General features: G+C 36.8%; 1 protein-coding gene across 1 annotated transcript in view; it reads left to right on the top strand.

The window, feature by feature from the left end:
* The window catches only part of SPATA9 (spermatogenesis associated 9), a 30,046-nt gene extending 11,677 nt beyond the window's left edge, over positions 1 to 18,369 (top strand). The window contains exons 3-5 of the mRNA NM_001177924.1: positions 1,808 to 2,035; positions 11,430 to 11,525; positions 18,076 to 18,369. Coding sequence (NP_001171395.1) covers positions 1,808 to 2,035; positions 11,430 to 11,525; positions 18,076 to 18,369 — 618 coding nt within the window. The remainder of the gene's footprint in view (positions 1 to 1,807; positions 2,036 to 11,429; positions 11,526 to 18,075) is intronic.

Genomic DNA, 21,109 nt, shown 5'->3' with positions numbered 1-21,109 from the left:
ACATGGATGGACTTGGAGGCCATTATGCTAAGTGAAATAAGTCAGAAAAAGACAAATACTGGATGATATTTATATGTGGAATCTAAAAAAATACCACAAACTAGGGAATGAGATAATAAAGAAGCAGACAAGCAGATACAGAGAACAAGCTAGTGGTCACCAGTGGGGAGAGGGAAGGAAGGAGAGGTAACATAGGAGTAAGGAATGAAAAAAAGGATTTGTTATGGGAGTGTATGAAGTCATGAGTGTGAAACTTTTGAAAACTGTAAAGCACTGTAGAATTTTAAAAATCATTCAATTAAAAAAAAAGAAACCTAGACATCTCAAGTTTAATGAATACACTTTTCTGTGTATGGGAAGATGCAGGAGTCTGTGTTCATTGAAATCATTGCTTTGCACCTTAACTAACAAAAACCTTCAGGTAAATTGTACATTATGTATTATGTATATATGCTATATTTTATCATTAAAAATTTTAAAGTAAGCTGGGAAAATATTTGTAGCAGTTTTGAATAAGACATTGTTTGAACAGTTCAAACTTTGAGGATATTTGAATAAGAATTGTTTACTTTTGAAAGTGCGCTTTAAAAATCAATTTAGGAGTTCCTGTTGTGGCTCAGTGGTTAATGAATCTGACTAGGAACCATGAGGCTGCAGGTTCGATCTCTGGCCTTGCTCATGGGTTGAGGATCTGGTGTTGCCATGAGCTGTGGTGTAGGTTGCAGACATGGCTCAGATCCCGAGTTGCTGTGGCTCTGGCTCTGGCGTAGGCTGGCAGCAACAGCTTTGATTAGACCCCTAGCCTGGGAACCTCCATATGCTGTGGAAGCAGCCCAAGAAATGGCCAAAAAACCCCCACAAAAAACAAACAAACAAACAAACAAAAAAAAACAAAACAAAAATCAACGTAAAAAATAAATCCAGAGAGAAATGTGAAAAATTTATATCTTTAGGCTAATAACTTAATTATGGATATTTATCCTAAGAAAAAAATATATATTTGTATAAAGATTTAAGCTCAGAAGTTTCTTGGTGGTTCAGTGGGTTAAGGATATGGCATTGTCACTGCTATGGCTCAGGTTACTGCTATGGTGTGACTTCTATCCCTGACCCGGAACTTCTAGGTGCCACAGGCACAGCCAAAAAAAAAAATGATTTAAGTACATGGGTGGGATCAGTGAGTAGTATGGAGGTTAGGAGATAATTATTGGACACTGAGTATCATGCACGATGTAAAGTTATGTGGTACTTGTCTCTGCCTGAAGTAGAAATTTTTTTTTTTTTTTTTGGCTGTAGCATGCAGCAGCTTGATATGGGGTCCTAGTACCCAGACCAGGGATTGAACCAGGCTACAGCCGTGAAAGCACCTAGTTCTAACTGCGGGGCCACCAGGGAACTCCCAAACCTAAGTAGATTTTAATAATGCACTGGAAACAAATGGGTGGTTGCTGGGAGTAAGGGAGATAGATGGAGGGAGCAATGTGAGTGAAATAGGTGAAGGAGTTAAAAGTAACAAATCTCCAGTTTATAATATAAGTAATTTATATATGATTATGTAATATGTAATTAACAGGAATGCAATATATAGCATACCAAGAATGTCAATAATATTGTAATAACTCTTTGGGGACAGATGATTACTAGACTTATGGTATTCATTTCATACTGTTTGCAAATATCAAATTATATAACACACTTGAAACTAACATAATATTTTACATCAATTATATTTCAGTTAAAAATTTTTAAAATAAATAATGCACTGGAAAATCATATATCAGTCACTTTTCAAAGGCTTATTTTCCAGAAAAAAGAACCTATGCAAAAAACATCCAAAATCAGAATGGCTGTTGCTTTAGCCAAGATCAACCGAGGAACATTAATTCAAGGATTAAACAGCATATCTAGGTCTTCCAAATCGGTTGCCAAACTTCTGCAGCCTCAGCTTGCTTGCAAACTTTTAGAGTTAAGGGACATATCTCATCGTCTGCTGAAGGAAGTTAATACACCAAAGCAACCCCTGTATAACGTGCAGGTAAGTGAGTATTTCATTTGCATAGATCCTTGTTAGGAAGCATTTTGAAACTGCAAGTTGGAAAAATGGAAATGTAGCACATTTGGTTATCCTAGGGGTAAAACAAAAATAGTTGGTTAAGAGAAATGACTAGATGGGCCTTTTTCCAGTGTAGTGTATTCTCTGGTTTAAATAAATCTGAAAAAAGAAGTAACGCAGACCCTTTTCTCCTTTGTTATTTGATTCAACTATATGAAACTCAGTTTCAAATGGTTCAACCTAAATGTGAGCATGCAGATTACCACTTATGTCAAACTTAAATTCTACAACAAAACTTAAACATGATTTTTTTTTCCCATTTTCCCATAACATTGTTATGTTTTCCAGGATAATCTTTGTTTGGCATAATATATTGAGTATATTTAGCTATAAACTCATTTTGATAGACCTCTTAACCTCTAGGCCTATTTCCAATTACATGCTATTTGTTGTTTTATTGAGGCCCTGTTATAGTTTGTTGAGCTTTTCAGAACTAGTTTCTTTCTTTTTTTTTTTTTATTTTCCCACTGTACAGCAAGGGCGTCAGGTTATGCTTACATGTATATATTACAATTACAGTTTTTCCCCCACCCTTTCTTCTGTTGCAACATGAGTATCTAGACAAAGTTCTCAATGCTATTCAGCAGGATCTCCTTGTAAATCTATTCTAAATTGTGTCTGATAAGCCCAAGCTCCCGATCCCTCCCACTCCCTCCCCCTCCCATCAGGCAGCCACAAGTCTCTTCTCCAAGTCCATGATTTTCTTTTCTGAGGAGATGTTCATTTGTGCTGGATATTAGATTCCAGTTATAAGTGATATCATATGGTATTTGTCTTTGTCTTTCTGGCTCATTTCACTCAGTATGAGATTCTCTAGTTCCATCCATGTTGCTGCAAATGGCATTATGTCATCCTTTTTTAGGACTAGTTTCTTTTTTTCTAAACTTTATGGCACAGAACTTTGGGTTTTTCAGTCTGGGCTTTATTCAGAGCATCCCTTTATTGAAGGGAGAGTTAAGTCAGAAGGGAGATGTGTTCATTCATGTGGTTGAACAATCCCAGGTTTATTAAGTTTCAGGCATAGCTGGATATAGATACTCAAACAATGCCTTTAGGATCCTTTTTCCTTCTTTCCATCTCCTGGCTGTGCTTTCTCTGTGTTGACTCCATTCCTAGACTGACTTTCCCCTCATGGGCACAACATGATTTGCAGCTGTTCTAGGGCTACATGCTTCCAGCTTCAGTTACAGCAGAAAAAAATGAGTCTTTGTCATTTGTCATTTCTGGCCAAGACCTGAAGTTCACTATGAGAAAATGCCTTACTTCTGAACCAGGAAACTAGGGTGTGCTCATTGGCCTAGGACTTGATTACCTGCTTCACTCCTAGAGTAGGGGTTGGAGCCCCATCCATATGACATGACTTGCAAAAACCTGAAAGATTTTTGCTTTTAGAAGATGAGAAAATGGATGATGGATGGCTAAAAGAAACAAAACAGTCATTGCATAGGAATATCTCTTTAATCAAAGATTTTGACATTTCCAGAAGTCATCAGATACTCAATTATGAATTGCCTGAAACAGCATTTCTCTAAATCTCTCCAAAGGAATATATATTCTCTAGCTTCTGAAGCTGTTTGCTATTCAACTGTATCCTTTGATCAGAAGGCCCAAGGAATGTACAGGAATGAAAGACATCCATGGAGAATTTTCTCCCAATACTCATGAAAATTCTGTCACAGAAAAATAATCTCTCTCCCCAGTGGAATCTGTGTTTCCTTCTATCCAATAATGAGAACTGAAAACCACAATATGCTTGCTTTTTGCCTTGACTGACAGTTTTCACAGGTAAATTTAGAGCTTTGTTGTGATAACTTATTCTAGGAACCTGAAAGAACCAGGTTGAAGGACTAAGTGACTTGTTCAAAGTCCGTATGCTGACTGTGACTGTCTTTTTTGATGTCAATTAAGAATCAACACCTATAAAATCTCTTCTCCTTTGCTTTTGTTCTAATTATCTTAGGACCCAGCTTTAATTTTTAAAATTCTTATCAATAAGTTATTTCTATATATATATATATATATGGTAGTTTATCAGAAATCTTTAATTTTTAAAATTCTTATCAATAAATTATTTCTATATATATATATATGGTAGTTTATAAAATTTTAGCTGTTAATATTTTGCCATATTGCCTTTAGATATCTGTTTTATAAAAAGAAATATAACCATGCTCTGATCCTTTCCTTTTTTTCCTCTACCAAAGGTAATCATTATCCTAAAGCTGATATAAGCATTTACATGCTTACTTCTATATTTTCACTACATTTGTATGCACCTATCATCCTATGCATACTTAAAATTTATATAAATGATTCTGTACTTACCCTTCTGAAGCTTCCTTTTTCACTCAACATTTTTTATCTCTCTATTTAGCTATGGTTCTGTGGTTTATTATTTTAACTTCTTTGTGGTATTTCATTATAAGGAAAAAATAATCCATAGTTTTATCTATTATTGGACAGAAGGATGATTTGGTTTCTAATTTTTTTGCATAACAGTGCTTCAGTGAACACTCTTGTAAATGACTCCTTGTCCATAGTATGAGACATTTCTCCAGATATACATCTATAAGAGGGATTGCTGGTCATGAGGGGTGCACATCTTCCATTTTATTAGCTTTTGTCAAAATGCTTTTCAGAATGGGTACATTTTCTTGGGATTCTCTATGATTCTTAAATCTGAGGATAATTTGTTCAGTTTTGGAAAACTGTTAGCCATTATTTCTTCCAGTATTTCCTCTTTCTCATTTTCTTTAATCTCTTCTGGGATGCCTATAAAACATACTTTGGGCCTTCTCATTTTATTCTTTATGTCCATTTACCTTTCTCATATTTTCCTTTTCTTTTTTTGGTCATGCCCCTGGTGTGCAGAAGTTCCAGGGCCAGGGATCAAACCTGAGCCATAGCAGTGACAACGCTAGGGCCACCAGGGAACTCTCCTTTTCTTTATCTCTTTTTGATACATTGATTCACTTCCAGTTAACCAGGTCTCTCCAGCTGTATCTGGTATGAGCTTTTATTTATTAAATGCATTTTAAATTTCAGACATTATTATTTCTAGACATTCTATTTGGTGTATTCCCCCAAATTTCCAACCTTTTTTTCAAAGTGTCTTTTATAGGTTTTTTTTTTAATCTCTAATTATTGTAAACATATTTATGATCTTTTTAAAGATTGCTCTTTGAGATTTTGAGAGTATGCTAAATAATTTTCCTGACTATTGTCATCTACATTGTATCTCCTCATAGTGGATCATTTGTTTTGTTTTTAATTGAAAGTTGTTTTTTTCAGTAGGGATTTTTTAAAAATAGGAATACCGGAGTTCCTGTCGTGGCTCAGTGGTTAACGAATCCGACTAGGAACGATGAAGTTGCGGGTTTGATCCCTGGCCTCGATCACAGGGTTAAGGATCTGTCATGGCCGTGAGCTGTGGTGTAGGTCGCAGACACAGCTCGGATGCCGCGTTGCTGTGGCTCTGGCGAAGGCCAGAGGCTACAGCTCCGATTAGACCCCTAGCTTGGGAACCTCCATATGCCGCGGGTGCTGCCCTATAAAGATAAAAGACAAAATAAATAAATAAATAAATAAATAAAAATAAAAATAAAAATAGAAATACCTTCTGGCCTTGGTGGTATAACTGTTCCTTTGCTCCAGAGGTATCTGTCCCTGGTAGAGACCAGCTTCCTTCCTTTCTTTCTGGACTGGTAGGTGCAATTATTCTAGTTCCCCTTTTACTGAATTTGGAGTCTGCAAAGGCCTGATCCTCACCTCTTGTACATCCAGGTCTCATATCCAGTCTCTTTATTAGAATTCAAGCCCCCAGCCATTATTTCAGGGTCTAGTAACCTCCCCAGAGTTCCTGGGACATTAGTTCACACTTACTGCTTGGCTTATAGTTCCCAGTTTGTTCCTGATATGGGGTGTGTGTGGATTCTTTCCTTCCTTCCTTCTTTTCATGTTTTATAAATTCAATTTTATATTAAATTTTCAGGGGTTGATTTTATATGAAATCTCTAGTTTTTTTTTTTTGTTTGTTTGTTTTTTGATGTGAAAGGTTCTTCACTAGCTCATTTTGCCATGTTGCTGGAACCAGATGTCCTTCAACTTTACTTCTTAATATACTTTTACAAATTATAAGATGGTTAAATTTCTTTGGGGAAATGAGGTGTAATTCTACTTTTTCATTTACTTAGTAAATATTTACTGAAAATTTGACTTGTTAAAATAATGAGTGTAGGTGCTAGGGAGTCATAGGTGTCCTGTGGACTGTAAGGTTGATAGGCAAATAAGCCTCGTCAGCAGAGCATAGTGATTAAAGTGTGCAAGGTATACTATGGAAGCATCAACAAGGAGCATACAATTCCTAAGAGTTGGCAGTGTAGGCTTTCTAGAATCTGATACTGGATCTGAGACTTGACGGAAAGGAAAATTAGCCAGGTGAAGAAGTAGGAGAATCATTCCAGGAACAGAACAGTGTATATTAAGACACTGAGGTAAGAGAGCATGAGTTGTTTAGGAAATGTAAGCAGTTTCATATGGTTGAAGTGAGATAAGTGGAAATAGTCCCAGGTCAGAGCCTCTGGCGTCCTTGAGGGTTAGGAGTGAGGAAGAAGCTTCTCTTGGTTAGTATGTGAGAGGAACCTAAGTTGTAGCAAGGAAGAAAACAACACCTCAAGTCTTAAAGTCTCAGGACAGAAATATAAGTATGAATAGTGAAGACAGTGGCCTGGAGAATCAAAGAAACAACAGAGTAATGGATGAGGTGTGATGGACATCAGTGGATTGGTCTGTGAATGGAATGTATCTCTGATACCAGAGTGTGCTGAGAGGTAAGTGGCTTAGCACAGAGTTCACCTTACCCAGAGTGGATTCCAGCATGAATTCCTTTAAGACTTGTCAGGCTGCCTGTGCCAGGATGGAATTTTGTGGTGTGGAGTGAAATCTGCAATTACTGTGTCAGGGGATATGCTTTGTGGATGCATGGAGAGCATTGCTTCATGTAGGAAAGTAAGCAGCCTAGTTAACCTATAGAAGGTACGTGTTGGAGATCTTGTGTTCTATCTTAATCACTGATCTGAGGATAGTGAATGATGGAAAGGTGTGTTTCTATCTAGAACACCTTAAGTGGTTGTACTCAGACTCTGCTGGATACCATGTAGCTGGTGATGCCAGTCAGGCAGATTATTTCCCTCAAGGACTTGGATATAGGGGCATTATCATTAGGACACTACCTATAAGTAGATAGTGTTTCAGTTCTTTGATGTGGTCTGGGATGATGTATACAGTTTTGGTTTTCTCAAGATAATTAGAGAATGGATGCTGCCGCAGGAGCTCCCTTGACAATCTAAATAGGCTGTTTTGGTTGCATGCTCAGCTGTACAACATGTCCTGTTTATTTTAGCATATTTAATGATATTGTGCCGGATATGAACTGCCCAGAGCCTCAACCAATACAAATAGCCTGAAGAGATTCCAGTGGCTTGTGACATGAGCACAGGCAGTTGGGGTCAGGCCTGTTTAACTGTCTATCTTGTTAAAAGAGATTTCGTTTGTGCCTGGCTATATGGGTGCCAAAACAGGTCGCTCCTTAAACCCTTCCCTATTCTGCAGAGCTGAGATTATTGTGATATACCCACTCATTCTATAAGTGGCCTTAGGAAGGGAACACTGAAACTTTCCTGGTGGTTGTCAGTATCCCCAGCACTAGTACTTACAGAATGCTGCATCTGCTTAGCCTCATGAGCTGCCTGGCTTAGTGAAGCTTGCAGTTGTTCTGGGCTGCAGTGACCTAGATAATCCACTTGAATGCTGACCTCAGCCAAGACACGTCAGCTCCCAGACATAGTTGTTGACTTTGGCAGGCCACACAGGGCCACAGGACCCGGAGCTCTTCCTGTGATAGACTCTTCCTTATAATGGCATTAGAGATATCTGTTTCTACTTTGTGCAGACACTCTGGATGGCATAGGAAAGAGACAGCTAGGAAGAGAAAACTCTTAGCCTTAAAACTGCCTATGCCTTAAATGGATCCCAGTGAACTTGTGTTCTCCTGTTTCAGGATGAAGGCCGGAGGCTTATCTAAGTAAAGTTTCTTCCTCAACCCCTAGCGCTCCAAGGTAGACTCCAGTGTGGGGTTTAAACTGTAAACCTCACAAGTATCAGGAAATTCTGTAGCTCCTTGATGGGGCTGCCATCAATGGTATAATTCAAGATCTGGGAAAAAAGGAAAATTCCTAGAAAGTAGAACCCTGCGAATCTTGAAGACATACTTTTGCAGGTTGGCCAAGAGGTTTGGACATTCGAACTTTTATAAGACAACCTGATTAAGAACTTATTCAAGAGCAGTATTCCCCAGGATTACTCTGAACTGTTAGGAGTCTTTCATGAGTATTGTGGCTTGCTAGGCGAGACATGATCGTGTAGTTCTCCCAGACTTATAGGATACACTTTTTTTTTTTTTTTTCCTGGATCTATAAAAGCAGTCAGTGCTTCTTCCAACACTTATTTGTGAATCGCAGAGTGTCTCCTATAAATCCTTTGATGTCCCTCGTCAGGATGGTTTTGGACAACATTAAGTTGGACCTGGTAATTCTCCAACCTTCAGGTTATCTGTAGGTGGATCTCTATTTTTTTAAACAGCTTATGGTTTGCTTTTTTTGTGATTTATTTCTTTGTTAGTGAAACGAAGATGACTATAGATAGTTCTTTTATGAGACAAGGCAGTCAAAATTATGTGGGGGAAGTGGAACATAACATTATTTGGGAGAAACTTAAAAGATTGAAACGCTTTTACTGTTGAAATACCCACATAACCTTATTTGTTAATATTACCAACTACAAAAAAGGAATATATGGGTATACTATTGATATCAAAATACTTTTAACTTGAAAATGCAAATAATGTAAAATTCTTGTAACAACAGCTTAAGATTAAATTTGTGAAATAGGCCAAAACAATCTAGACAAAGCCTCCCATTTACCAAATTTACCTCACTTTTTAACATATACAGTTCCTGTAGCAAGCCAAGAATGAAACACTGTGGTTTATAATATGAAAAACATGTATTAAAAGTGAGTCATAAAATGGAAAAATGGCTACTTAGCCAGTAGTAGCCACATAAATTTTGGAGCAAATGTATTTTCTTCAGGGGTGGTTTTTTTTACAGGAATAGCAAGTATTTTTTAAAAGCATTAAAATGGTATAAAAGTAACCCTTAGGCAATATACAGATTCACCATTCAGAAGCATAACATATCAAATACATATCTATTTTGAAACTAATCAATTTAATTACTTTTAGGTGAAGGACAAAAATCTAAAAAAGATGTAGTAAAACAGAAAGAGTAATTTCTCCTGCTTGCATATACCAATTTTTTTTTTTTATTGTATATGGCTTACCGTTTATCAAATACTGACCTCCCACTTATGTTCATGTATTCAGCAACTCATGAATCTTTGACTTTGCTGGGAGATTTTGTTGGAGTGTATCTGCTTTCCTTTCGAAAGCCTGCTCCCCACTTGTATGTTTGTCTCCTTATAGCCTGTTAGCGGGATTCAAAGGCATGCTGTCCTTTCGATTCTTTCAACAAGAGGAAAAGAACAGCAGCTGCTTCATTTCCTGGAAACTCTTTCCAGAGGCCAGGAACTCTGGGAACATTTCCAGGCTGACTTATGGAGAGAGTGGGCTAAAACTACCCCTACCTATACCTTTGTATATGGCCTGAAAGGTGGGGAATAAGAAGGGAAACTCCCCTCCCCGCCCCTCTTCCTCACCCCACCATCTCTTAGCCACTAGGCTAGATAGTATTCTTGGCTTCAACATTCTGGAAATCACTTAAAAGTGAAGAAGGGAAATTTGGATAGGCAATTTTGTTCTTCATTCAGTAGTGACAGCAGTAAGCAAAAACTCAGTATGCTACAGCAACAAGCACTTAGAACAAATCTTGGTACACAGTGCCACATAAATGCCTGCTCAGTAAAATATTATCACACATTCTTCAGAAGCACTCTTTAAAATGCTGTAGCATACCATTGGGTGGATATAGCATAATTTGCTTAGCCATTCCGCTATCACTATTTCAGTTTTTCAATGTTATGTGTAGCTTTTAATGAACACATACATTCTGTTTTTTCTAATTGGTGTGCATTTACATGATTTTGTTAGCTACAGCTGGAACCTTTTGGGAGTTACTGAAACCTCTGAGTGGATTGGCCCTTGAGGGGAGCATGGCTAACTGCCACTTCACTGCTGAATGGGAAGGGAATTTTTTTCCTAATGTCCTCATTTCGTATCCTTATAGCTCAAAGCAACAGAGGTAGCCTATAAGAGTATGGTTCCCTTCATCTGAATATGTTATAGTGTTTCCTTAAATATAGATATGAATATATATTTGATAATATACAAGAATATATATTACAGTATCCCTTTAAGCTGAATATATTATACTGTTATGTTGAGATAGGGACACCTTCTAAAAGCTAGAAACATCTGAGAGACAGTCTATATTGGTGTAAACCTCTACATTTCTAAATGCATGCTGGATATGAGCACAGAGCATTTCCTGAATGCTTATGATCATCTGAGATTAATGCTGGCCTTCAGCAGTCTCATGATTAACATTTCCAAGCAGGTCATTAATCTGCAGGAAATGCTCAGTATTTTGATTGCTGTTTGCTCAGTTGAAGAGGTGAATAATTTAGTAAAGGATGCCTGCATGGATTTGAACAAAGAGATTGTTTTTCTAGTATATGCAGTAGCACCCTCTAGTGAGCACACCTGGTAAATGTAAAAAATTAAAGTGATTTAGATTTTGGAAACGCAAGATTTTTTATAGATTTGTCATAGGTTTTGATTAGCAAAAGGAAGTATTTTTTTGTAAAGGAGAAAAGCAATATATTTTTCAGAACGTGTAAAAACTCTGGTCTAAAGTAGGTGAGTTTAGGAGTTCCCATCATGGCTCAGTGGTTAACAAATCCAACTAGGAACCATGAGGTTGCGGGTTTGATCCCTGGCCTTGCTCAGTGGGTTAAGGGTCTGGTGTTGCTGTGAGCTGTGGTATGGGTCGCAGACGCAACTGGGATCCCGAGTTGCTGTGGCTCTGGTGTAGGCCTGTGGCTACAGCTCTGATTAAAACCCTAGCCTGGAAACCTCCATATGCTGCAGGAGCGGCCCTAGAAAAGGCAAAAAGACAAAAAAAAAAAAAAAAAAAGTAGATGAGTTTATAAATATTTGAATTCTCATTTTACAATAACATCATAAAATGTAACACAACATTGAAACTTTTTTGTTTTAATAAGAAAACTCTTGATTTTTCAGGTCCGGAAGGGATCTTTGTTTGAAATCATTTCTTTCCCAGCAAAGACTGCTTTAACTAGCATAATGTATGCTTCATATGCAGCACTAATTTATTTGGTAAGTTAAGAAAATTATTAGAATCTAGAAATAAATATACTTGTTTTATGTAATGTTAAAGATGTACTGGATAGTCCATTCATAAACCAAGCTACTTTTCTTAGGAACCAAGTCAGTCCACCAAAAACTAAGTTGCTTAAAGTACTAAAATTATTTTATTTTTATGAAATTTATTACCATTTAGTCAAAATATTTTGGTTTTGCTTTCATTTAGCTACAGTTGTTTTGTTTCAGCTATTGTGCATGGTTGGTTGAAGTTTAGTTTTAGTATTTGGTATTTCATCTTTAAATTACAAGCGCTATAATTAAAAAATGTTCATTAAAAAGCATGACAAAAATATAAAGGATTTTATGAATTATAAAGTTATTTTCTCTTAATACATTGCCATTTATACTTACCTTTAGTTTTTTATAAAATATATAACAAAGAAAAGTACATAGTTTGATGAATTATCACAAAATCTGTTAATCTATGTGTATCACATGGGTCAAGAAACAAAGCATTATACCATCATTCTAGAAGGCCCTTTCTTGCCCCCATCACAATCACTAACTTCTTCTGTAAAGGCAACCACTATTTTGACTTCTAATACCATAGTTTTGTTTGAGTTGCATATAAATGAAATTATATCCTATATATCTTTTATATTTGTCTTGTTGTGCTCAGTATTATCATTGTGAGATTCATTCACTTGTTGTCTGTAGCAGTAGTTTGCTGTGTAGTGTTCCATCGATTGAAGATGTAGTTATTTATCTGTTCTATTGTTGAATATTTAGAGTATTTATAATTTTGGCTATCTTGAATAAAGTTGCTGTATTTTGTACATATGTTCTGATGAAATTGTTGGGCTGTAGAATTTGCATGTGTTCATCTCTAGTAGACATTGCCAAAGTTTTCCAAATGGTTCTAATAATTCATCCTAGCAGATTATGAGTCCTAGTTGCTCTGTATCATCATTGACACTTGGTATTGTCAATCTTTTCCAATATAGCCATTCTTGAGAATGTATATCACTATCATATTTTGGTTTTAATTTGCATTTCCTGGACTGTTAATGATATTAAGTGCTTTTTTATACATTAATTGGACATTTGGATATTCTCTTTTGTGAAATTATTAGTCTCTTCATTTTCCTATTTGGAGTTATCCATCTTTTTATTATTGATCTAAACTTTTAACTGTGTTGCTGGAACACGCCCTTTCTTGATTGCATGTGAGAAGATTTCTTTTATTCTATGCCTTGCCTTTTTACTTTAGCAGTGTCTTTTTAAAACAGAAATTCTTAATTTTAATGTAGTCCAGTTTATTAACCTTCTTTATGTTATGGGCTTTTTATGTCTTTATTAGGGAATCTTGACCTACATCCTAGGTCGTGAAACTATTCCCTCTGATATATCCTGGACCTTTGTTATTTTAACTTTCACTTTTAGATTATATTACCTCTGGAATTGGTATGAGATAAAGGTCAAACTTTTCCTCCATAGGTATCTAGTTTGGAGTTCCCATTGTGTCTCAGTGGAAACAAATCTGACTAACATCCATGAGGATGCAGGTTCAGTCCCCGGCCTTGCTCAGAGGGTTAAGGATCCGGCATTGCCATGATCTGTGGTGTAGGTTGGAGATGCGGCTTGGATATGACATTGCTGTGGCTCTGGCATAGGCCAGCGGCTACAGCTCTGATTTGATCCCTAGCCTGGGAACCTCCATATGCTGCAGGTGTGGCTCTAAAAAACAACAACGATAATAAAAAACTAAAAAAAAAAAAAAATTCCCAGATATTCAGTTGAGGCACCTGAAAGTCTGTCTACCACAAGTAAGGTCATCCTACTCCTTTAGTAAGGGCTATCTAGATGTCCCAACAAATCTGGAAACCAAGCCTCAGTAGGTTCAAGATTAATCACTTGCAAATAAATGTCCTATCAAACTCAACAAACTCAACATTTCCTTTGAGGAAGAAAACATGAATTAAAACTTTGAAAAATGGTGCAGCTACAATGTCCTACATACAATGAGATATTATTTGACATATGAAGAAACAGAAAAAAAATGCATTAGCAATAGAAAAAAAAAAAAAAAGCCATAGGTATCCAGTTCATCCAACTCAATTTATTGGGGGAAAAACCCTTTTCCTATTGCCCCAGAACATCTCTTTTGTTATAAATCAAATGTCCTTATATATGTAGGTCTTTTATATTCTTTTTGTTTTAGTCAGCTGATCTGTTTGTCTATTATTGCACTAATTCAACACTTATTATTTATAGGAGCCTTACAGTAAGTCTTGATAACTGGCAGAGTAAGTCCTCCTAATTCATGAATATGGTATATTCCTCTATTTAGGTCTTTAATTTCTCTTAATAATTCTTAGGGTTTTTTTTTTTTGTTAGAGGTCTTGTACATATTCGTTAATATTTTTATATTGAAACACAATAATAAAAATTAAAATTTCCCCATAATCCCTAGATTCAGTGTAGTCTCAAAGTCTGAACAGCTGTGTATGTGTGTGTTGACTAGTTTATGCTAAAATTGATAGGGAAATGCAGGGGTTTGAGAATAGCCAAGATACCCTTGGAAAAAAGCAAAGTAAAATAATTTATTTTCAAACATATTTGCAGTTTTAAAAAACTGAATTTATTAAATACTTTGCAATCATTTAAATTTGGGAAATGCTTAGTATCTTAAATGTGAATCTCATACAAAATTGATGCAAATACACTGCAAAAATGGGGGGATCATGTGACTGTGGTGAAATTAAAATAAAAGTAAAACCAAAACTACTCTAATTTTTCAAAGGTTTTTTTGAAATCATCCTACATAATCTGTCATGCTGTATATTTTCTAAGTAGGTAATAGAAACAATTTTTTAGTGACCTCTAATAATTTGTCATATATACATCCAGGCCTAAGAGCGGTTAGGCCTGGAATTATGGTTTTGAAAACAAATAACATATATGTTGGAAGTTAATGCTCTATGAGTGGAACCATGCCAAGTGAAAAGAGTAGAACATCAACAGAAATGTGAAGAACAACTTACATTTCAGGTGAGCTAAGAAGAAATCCATGAAGGAGGCAAAGGACTAATCATTAGAAAAGAAGGAAGAATGTCAGGAGAAACTCTGTCAAGGAAATAGAGACTCAGGAAATTGTGAGTGGTTGAGTAGAATACAAGCAGAAAAAGTCAAGTAAAATGACGATCTGAACAGTGTCCATTAGATCTAGTAGTAAAGATGTTAGAATTAACCAAACTGAGACCTCCTTCAGTGATGTGATGGGATAAGGAAGTTAGAAATAATCAGGAAGCGTGAAGAGGAGATGATAAAATAGAAATCATGAATGTAGACCTTGGTTTGATCAAGAAAAGAGGAAGTATGTACCAGTCAAAAGGAAGCAGGGCCATAGGGACTTTTAATTTTTAAATGTTAGGGTAGAAGATACTTCAGCAGGTCTGGAGTTCCTATCGTGGCTTAGTACTTAACGAATCTGACTAGGAACCATGAGGTTCGATCCCTAGCTTTGCTCGGTGGGTTAAGGATCCAGCATTGCCGTGAGCTGTGGTGTAGGTCCCAGATGCAGTTTGGATCCCGTGTTGCTGTGGCTCTGGGGTAGGCCAGCGGCAGCAACAGCTCTGATTAGACCCCTAGCCTGGGAACCTCCATATGCCACAGGAGCGCCCCTAGAAAACGCAAAAAGACCAAAAAAAAAAAAGAAAAGAAGATACTTCAGCATGTTATAAGGTGCAGAGTAGGAGCCAATCAAGAATAAGGTTGACAAGGTAGGGAATAATTGATAGTGAAAATGGTAGGATATAGGTTAAAAGCAAAGATAGAGAATTATTGACCATCATCATGACTCTTCATTTTCTGAGACTGGGACAGAATTGGTTAGGATGGGCACAGATTAAATATTCTACATGAGGGAAGAAGAAATGTATTAAATAGGATAGGTATTCCCAACCTTTTTTTCCACAGCATGGCATACATAGAAAATGATCATATTTGGGATGGCTAAAGCTGTTTGCAGCTGGAAGTGATGGACTTCAAGGTTTATAGTTCTAGGTTTGGGTATACTCAATTACAAATACAAAAACTATCAGATATTATCTTAATCAATTCAGACATCTAAATATCTCACTTAATTAGAAGTCTGGAGTCAGGCAGTTCCCAGATTTGTATAGTGGATCTACAGTGTCAATGAACCCTTTTCACCTTTCTCTAATGTTATCTGTTTGTTGTTTTTGGTCCTTGGGTTTGTTACCTCATGCTCAAGCCTTACATCTATATCAGCATTCAAAGCAAGAAGGAGATAACAGAGGCAAAAGACAAAGTCTTTCTTTTACATAAGGAGGAAAAACTTTTCCAAAAATCTATACTGTCCTCCTCACCCCCCGCAGATATATTTTAGTTTGCTGGCCAGAACAGTGTCACCTGGTCAATCTGGTGTTCCCCATTCTATGGTGGGAGGCAGGCAAAAAAAGAGGAGGCAGGAGGTCAAGAGAAAAGTGAGGCTTTTCAAGCCAAGGCCCTCAATCCTTTCTCTGTTACCCTCTTTAGGAAAAGTTTCTAAGGATTTATAGCCTATTATGTCACCTTGGAGGCTCTCTTTGGTAAAATAAGCCAGTTTAGGTGTTTACGTATTTTACAGATTGAATTCTTATTCTTTTTTTTTTTTAAATAGCTGTCTCCACAGCATATGAAAGTTCCTGGGCCAGGATTGAATCTGAGTCGCAGGTGTGCCCTGTGCCCCAGCTGTGGCAACACAGGAGCTTTTAACCCCCTGCACTGGGCCGGGAATCAAACCCATACTTCCATAGTGACCTGAACCGCTGCAGTGGGATTCTTAACCCAATGTGTCAAGGTGGGAACTCCTAGATTTCATTATTCTTATTGTTTGCCTTAAATACTTGGCATTATCATCTTCATCAGTAAACTTACAGAATAGGTTTAATGGATATAGATAGCTCTTAGTGGTTCTCAGTTTTTGAGGTTATTTTTCTGTTTTGTTTTGACACTCCAAAAGTATTGAATGACATTTTTTTTAGGTTTTTATTTTCTATTACAGTTAATTTACATTGTTCTGTCAATTTCTGCTATACAGCAAAGTGGCCCAGTCATAGATATATCTATATATATTCTTTTTCTCATTATTATCCTCATCATGTTCTATCACAAATGACTAGATATAGTTCCCTGTGCTATACAACAGGATCTCATTGCTCATCTATTCCAAATGCAATAGTTTGCATCTAGTAACCTCAAACTCCCAATCCATCCCCCTTGCTTCCCCTCCCCTTCAGCAACCGCAAGTCTGTTCTCCAAGTCCATGAGTTTGTTTCTTTTCTATAGAAAGGTTCATTTGTGCTAATTCTCATTGTTCATATTACATTCCAGATATAAGTGACATCATATGGTATTTGTCTTTTTCTTTCTGGCTTACTTCACTTAGAGAGTCTATAATTCCATCCATGTTGTTGCAAATGACATTATTTTGTTTCTTTTTATGGCTGAGTAGTATTCCATTGTGTATATATACCATATATATTTTTTAACTTTAAATGATTTTTATTTTTTCCATTATAGCTGGTTTACAGTTTTCTGTCAATTTTCTACTGTACAGCATACCACATCTAATCCATTCATCTGTCAATGGACATTTAGGCTGCTTCCATGTCTTGCTATTGTGACTGCAATGAACATAGGGATGCATGTATCTTTTTCAATGAAGTTTTGTCCAGATATATACCCAGGAGTGGGATTGATGGATCATATGGTAGTTGTGTGTGTAGTTTTCTGAGGTACCTCCATACTGTTTTCAATAGTGGTTGCACCCTGAATAGCATTTTTTGAGGGAAAGTGGATCACATGGTTGTTTAGAAATCCTTGATCCATTAGTTTACAAATTCTTAAGTGGTTTTGTTGTTGTTGTTTGCTTTTTAGGGCTGCACACATGGCATATAGAAGTCCCAGGCTAGGGATGGAATCAGACCTGCAGAATCTGTGCTGGCCTATACCACAGCTAACCACAATACTGGATCCTTAACCCACTGAGTGCGGCCAGGGATTGAACCTGCATCCTCATGGGTACTAGTTGGGTTTGTTACCACTGAGCCACAGCAGAACTCCTAGCTTACTATATTCGTACCAAAATGTTTATGCCCTTCCAACTGTACACAATTGGTATATGCAAAGTGGGGAGGGGGGTAAAAACAGAAAACCTACTTTGAGATATTAACATGTTTGAGGACAAATTCCATTTTTCAGAAAATGTTTCATTTAATTAAATCAGAGAATAAAGATGTAAAATATATAATGAATTGGGGGAATGTAAAGCATGTATTTACTAAAGCATACAAGGTTTTAATTTTCTTTCTAGATTATGTATAATATATTTATAATAAGGAATTGATCTCCTTATGTTTGTCATGTGCCTGGGGTACCTGAAAGAAAGTGCTTTTTTATTAGGATATAATAGATTAATGACTTTGTTAGATATTTTATTATATTTTTATCTGTATGTTTAATACAGATAAAAATTACCTTTTTTTAAAATTATTAGACAGTCTGTGTTAATGCTGTGCTGGAGAAGGTAACAAAAATTTTCCAAGAAGAAGAATCCATAAGGCAAAACAAAGAGGAAAGTGAAAATCTTAGAAAAGCCTTTTCTGAGCCTGTGCTTTCTGAGCCTCTGTTTCCTGAAGGTGAAATCAAAGCAAAACCTTACAGGTCATTACCAGAGAAACCAGACAGTATTTCAGATCGCCCCAAACTTCCTGCCAATAAGTTGTGTAATAAGATCCAAGTTTTACATTCTGTGTTTGACCAGTCAACTGAAATGAATGAGCAAATATGAACATAAATATCACTGAACAGAGCTGAAGAGTTATCTAATGACATTTCATCTGACAAAACTAAGTAACTAGTTTTCATATACTGATTGCTCTGCTCTAAAAAAAAATGAGGAGGACTACTACTAAAATGTCATTTTCAAGTATTTATATGGTATAGGAAATAAAATGAAACTAGATACAGAATGAGTATGTGATTTTTTTTTAATTTGGTCTTTTTTAAGGCCGAACCCTTAGCATATGGAAGTTCCCAGGCTAGGGGTCAAATCAGAGCTGTAGCTGCTGGCCTACACCACAGATCACGGCAACACTGGATCCTTAACTCATTGAGCAAGGCCAGGGATCAAACCTGCGTCCTCATGGATACTAGTCAGATTTGTTTCTGCTGCACCACAATGCAAACTCCTGTGATATTTTTTAACGAACAAAAAAATGTACCCTTTGTTGGGTTAGACTCTGTACTGTGGTTTATAATATGGGCATATTTATAATACATTTCGAGTATCTTTCCAGTTATTTATCTGGCAGGAAAAAAACCCTCCCCATTAAAACGCTACTTATCTTTTTCAGAGATAATAAAAGGATATATATTTTCTATCTACAGGCTGCATAGTTTGAATCTCCCTATTATCAGTTCTTTTAAAACTCATCTGTAAGGTTACCAAGGACTTGCGATTTATAGATATCATAACTTTATAAAACTAAATACTGGGAGATCCTGTCATGGCGCAGTGGTTAACGAATCCAACTAGGAACCATGAGGTTGCAGGTTCGATCCCCGCCCTTGCTCAGTGGGTTAACAATCCGGCGTTGCCATGAGCTGTGGTGTAAGTTGCAGACGCGGCTCGGATCCTGCATTACTATGGTTCTGGCATAGGCCGGTGGCTAGCTCCGATTAGACCCCTACCCTGGGAACCTCCATATGCCACGGGAGCGGCCCAAGAAATGGCAAAAAGACAAAAAAAAAACAAAAAAACAAAAAACAAAAAAAACTGTTTACAATCTGATGAAAAGATTTTTGTATATGAGAACAGAACATATCATGACATTTTTTATTTCCACACCTAGAGGGACAGATTAAGAACCAGAAACCAAGTCCATATTACTCATTTTTTGCCACTGGATCCTGAGAAAAAACTGCTTTTATGATTGGCCCCACAAACCAGGGTCATGGTTTTGCTTTCAGGAGGTACTTTGGTTTCTTCTGTGTATTTAAAATTCTGGACACAAGTCATTAGTGGATTAGCACCTGATATAATAAGCTGGGATGTACCCATCCCAAAGATGGCACATTTTCTGTACCTGGTGAGTAGCTACTGCCGTAAATAGTATCTATAAAAAGCCCAATCCTGGCTTATTAGTAGTCTAATGAATAACAAGTGTTGGACTATAAGTAAGCAAAGTAATAATATGTAGCAAAGGTCTCTGTAGGTATAGCGTTAATGATACTTTATTCATTATTATTTTTACAGTAACCAAGGAAAAGGATCCAGGTGGGCCCCTTAGAATATTTAGTATTAGGTTTGGAGTTTTAATTTAGTTCTTTGCCACTAAGATTACTGTAGTTTGAGACTAGGTTCCAGTTTTGACAAACAGCTTTTCTCATTTGAATTCATAATCTGCTCATCCTAGTTCTTTCTGGTCCCACTTATATATTCTACTGTGTGTCACTGAGTTTTAGTTGATTGGTGCTCAGAGTATTATGGTGCAGTGTGGGCATGAGGCAATCAAAACAGTGCTAGCCATCAATTACTGGTTTGGAAAAATCCGGGTGAACCAATTTAACATCAACCCTCCTATGAACTCAGCAGAAAGTTCTCTGAGAAACAATACCCTATATTTCTTCTCTCTGTGACATTTACAGGAAACACTTAGCTATACATACATAGGCAAATCTCTAAAAATAAAAATTTTAAACTTACTTGAAAATTTCATATAGGCATTCACAGTACTTTGGCTCATTGAACAGATTTCATGTCTCTCATGGTAGGGCAGCAGCTGTATGTGTCTTCCTTACTTTGGACTGTCTGCCTTGACTAGACAGAAAGTGAGCCAATGTTTATTCGGTTTTGATGTCAGGCAAATTAAATTTCTTACTTTTAAATTCAACATGTAAACTGATCCCATTTGGGGAGGAATTTTTAAGTGTAAATGGTCTGCTATGTCTTTGGAAAACAGTTAAGATTTAAGTATTTCATTGTGTTTAAATTTTATCTAAAAAACCCCCCAAAAACCCAAAATAGGGTTGGGGGGGAAATGCATGGAGTTATCAATTAAACAAGAATGGGAAGAATGCTGATAATGGTTGAAGGTGAGGGAAGGGAGTTTATTATTCTGTTTACTTTGAATATGTTAAATTTTCTCCATGATAAAGTCTGTTGTATCAAATAGGGATTCCCACCCCCAGATTTTTCTTTGTAGATCTTATTTTTTTACCTTTTCTTCACTTTTGTTACCCCAGGTTATCTTTATCTTTTTTGTCTTTTGCCATTTCTTGGGCTGCTCCCGTGGCATATGGAGGTTCCCAGGCCAGGGGTCTAATCAGAGCTGTAGCTGCCAGCCTACGCCAGAGCCGCAGCAACTCGGGATCCGAGCCACGTCTGCAACCTACACCACAGCTTATGGCAACGCCAGATTGTTAACCCACTGAGTAAGGGCGGGGATCGAACCCGCAACCTCATGGTTCCTAGTCGGATTCGTTAACCACTTCACCACGATGGCAACTCCTATCTTTATCCTTCTTAA

The sequence above is a fragment of the Sus scrofa genome, chromosome 2 (assembly GCF_000003025.6).
Source record: "Sus scrofa isolate TJ Tabasco breed Duroc chromosome 2, Sscrofa11.1, whole genome shotgun sequence".
Taxonomy (NCBI): Eukaryota; Metazoa; Chordata; class Mammalia; order Artiodactyla; family Suidae; genus Sus; species Sus scrofa.
Note: the sequence above shows the minus strand (reverse complement) of the source record. Positions and strands in the feature narration are given on the sequence as shown.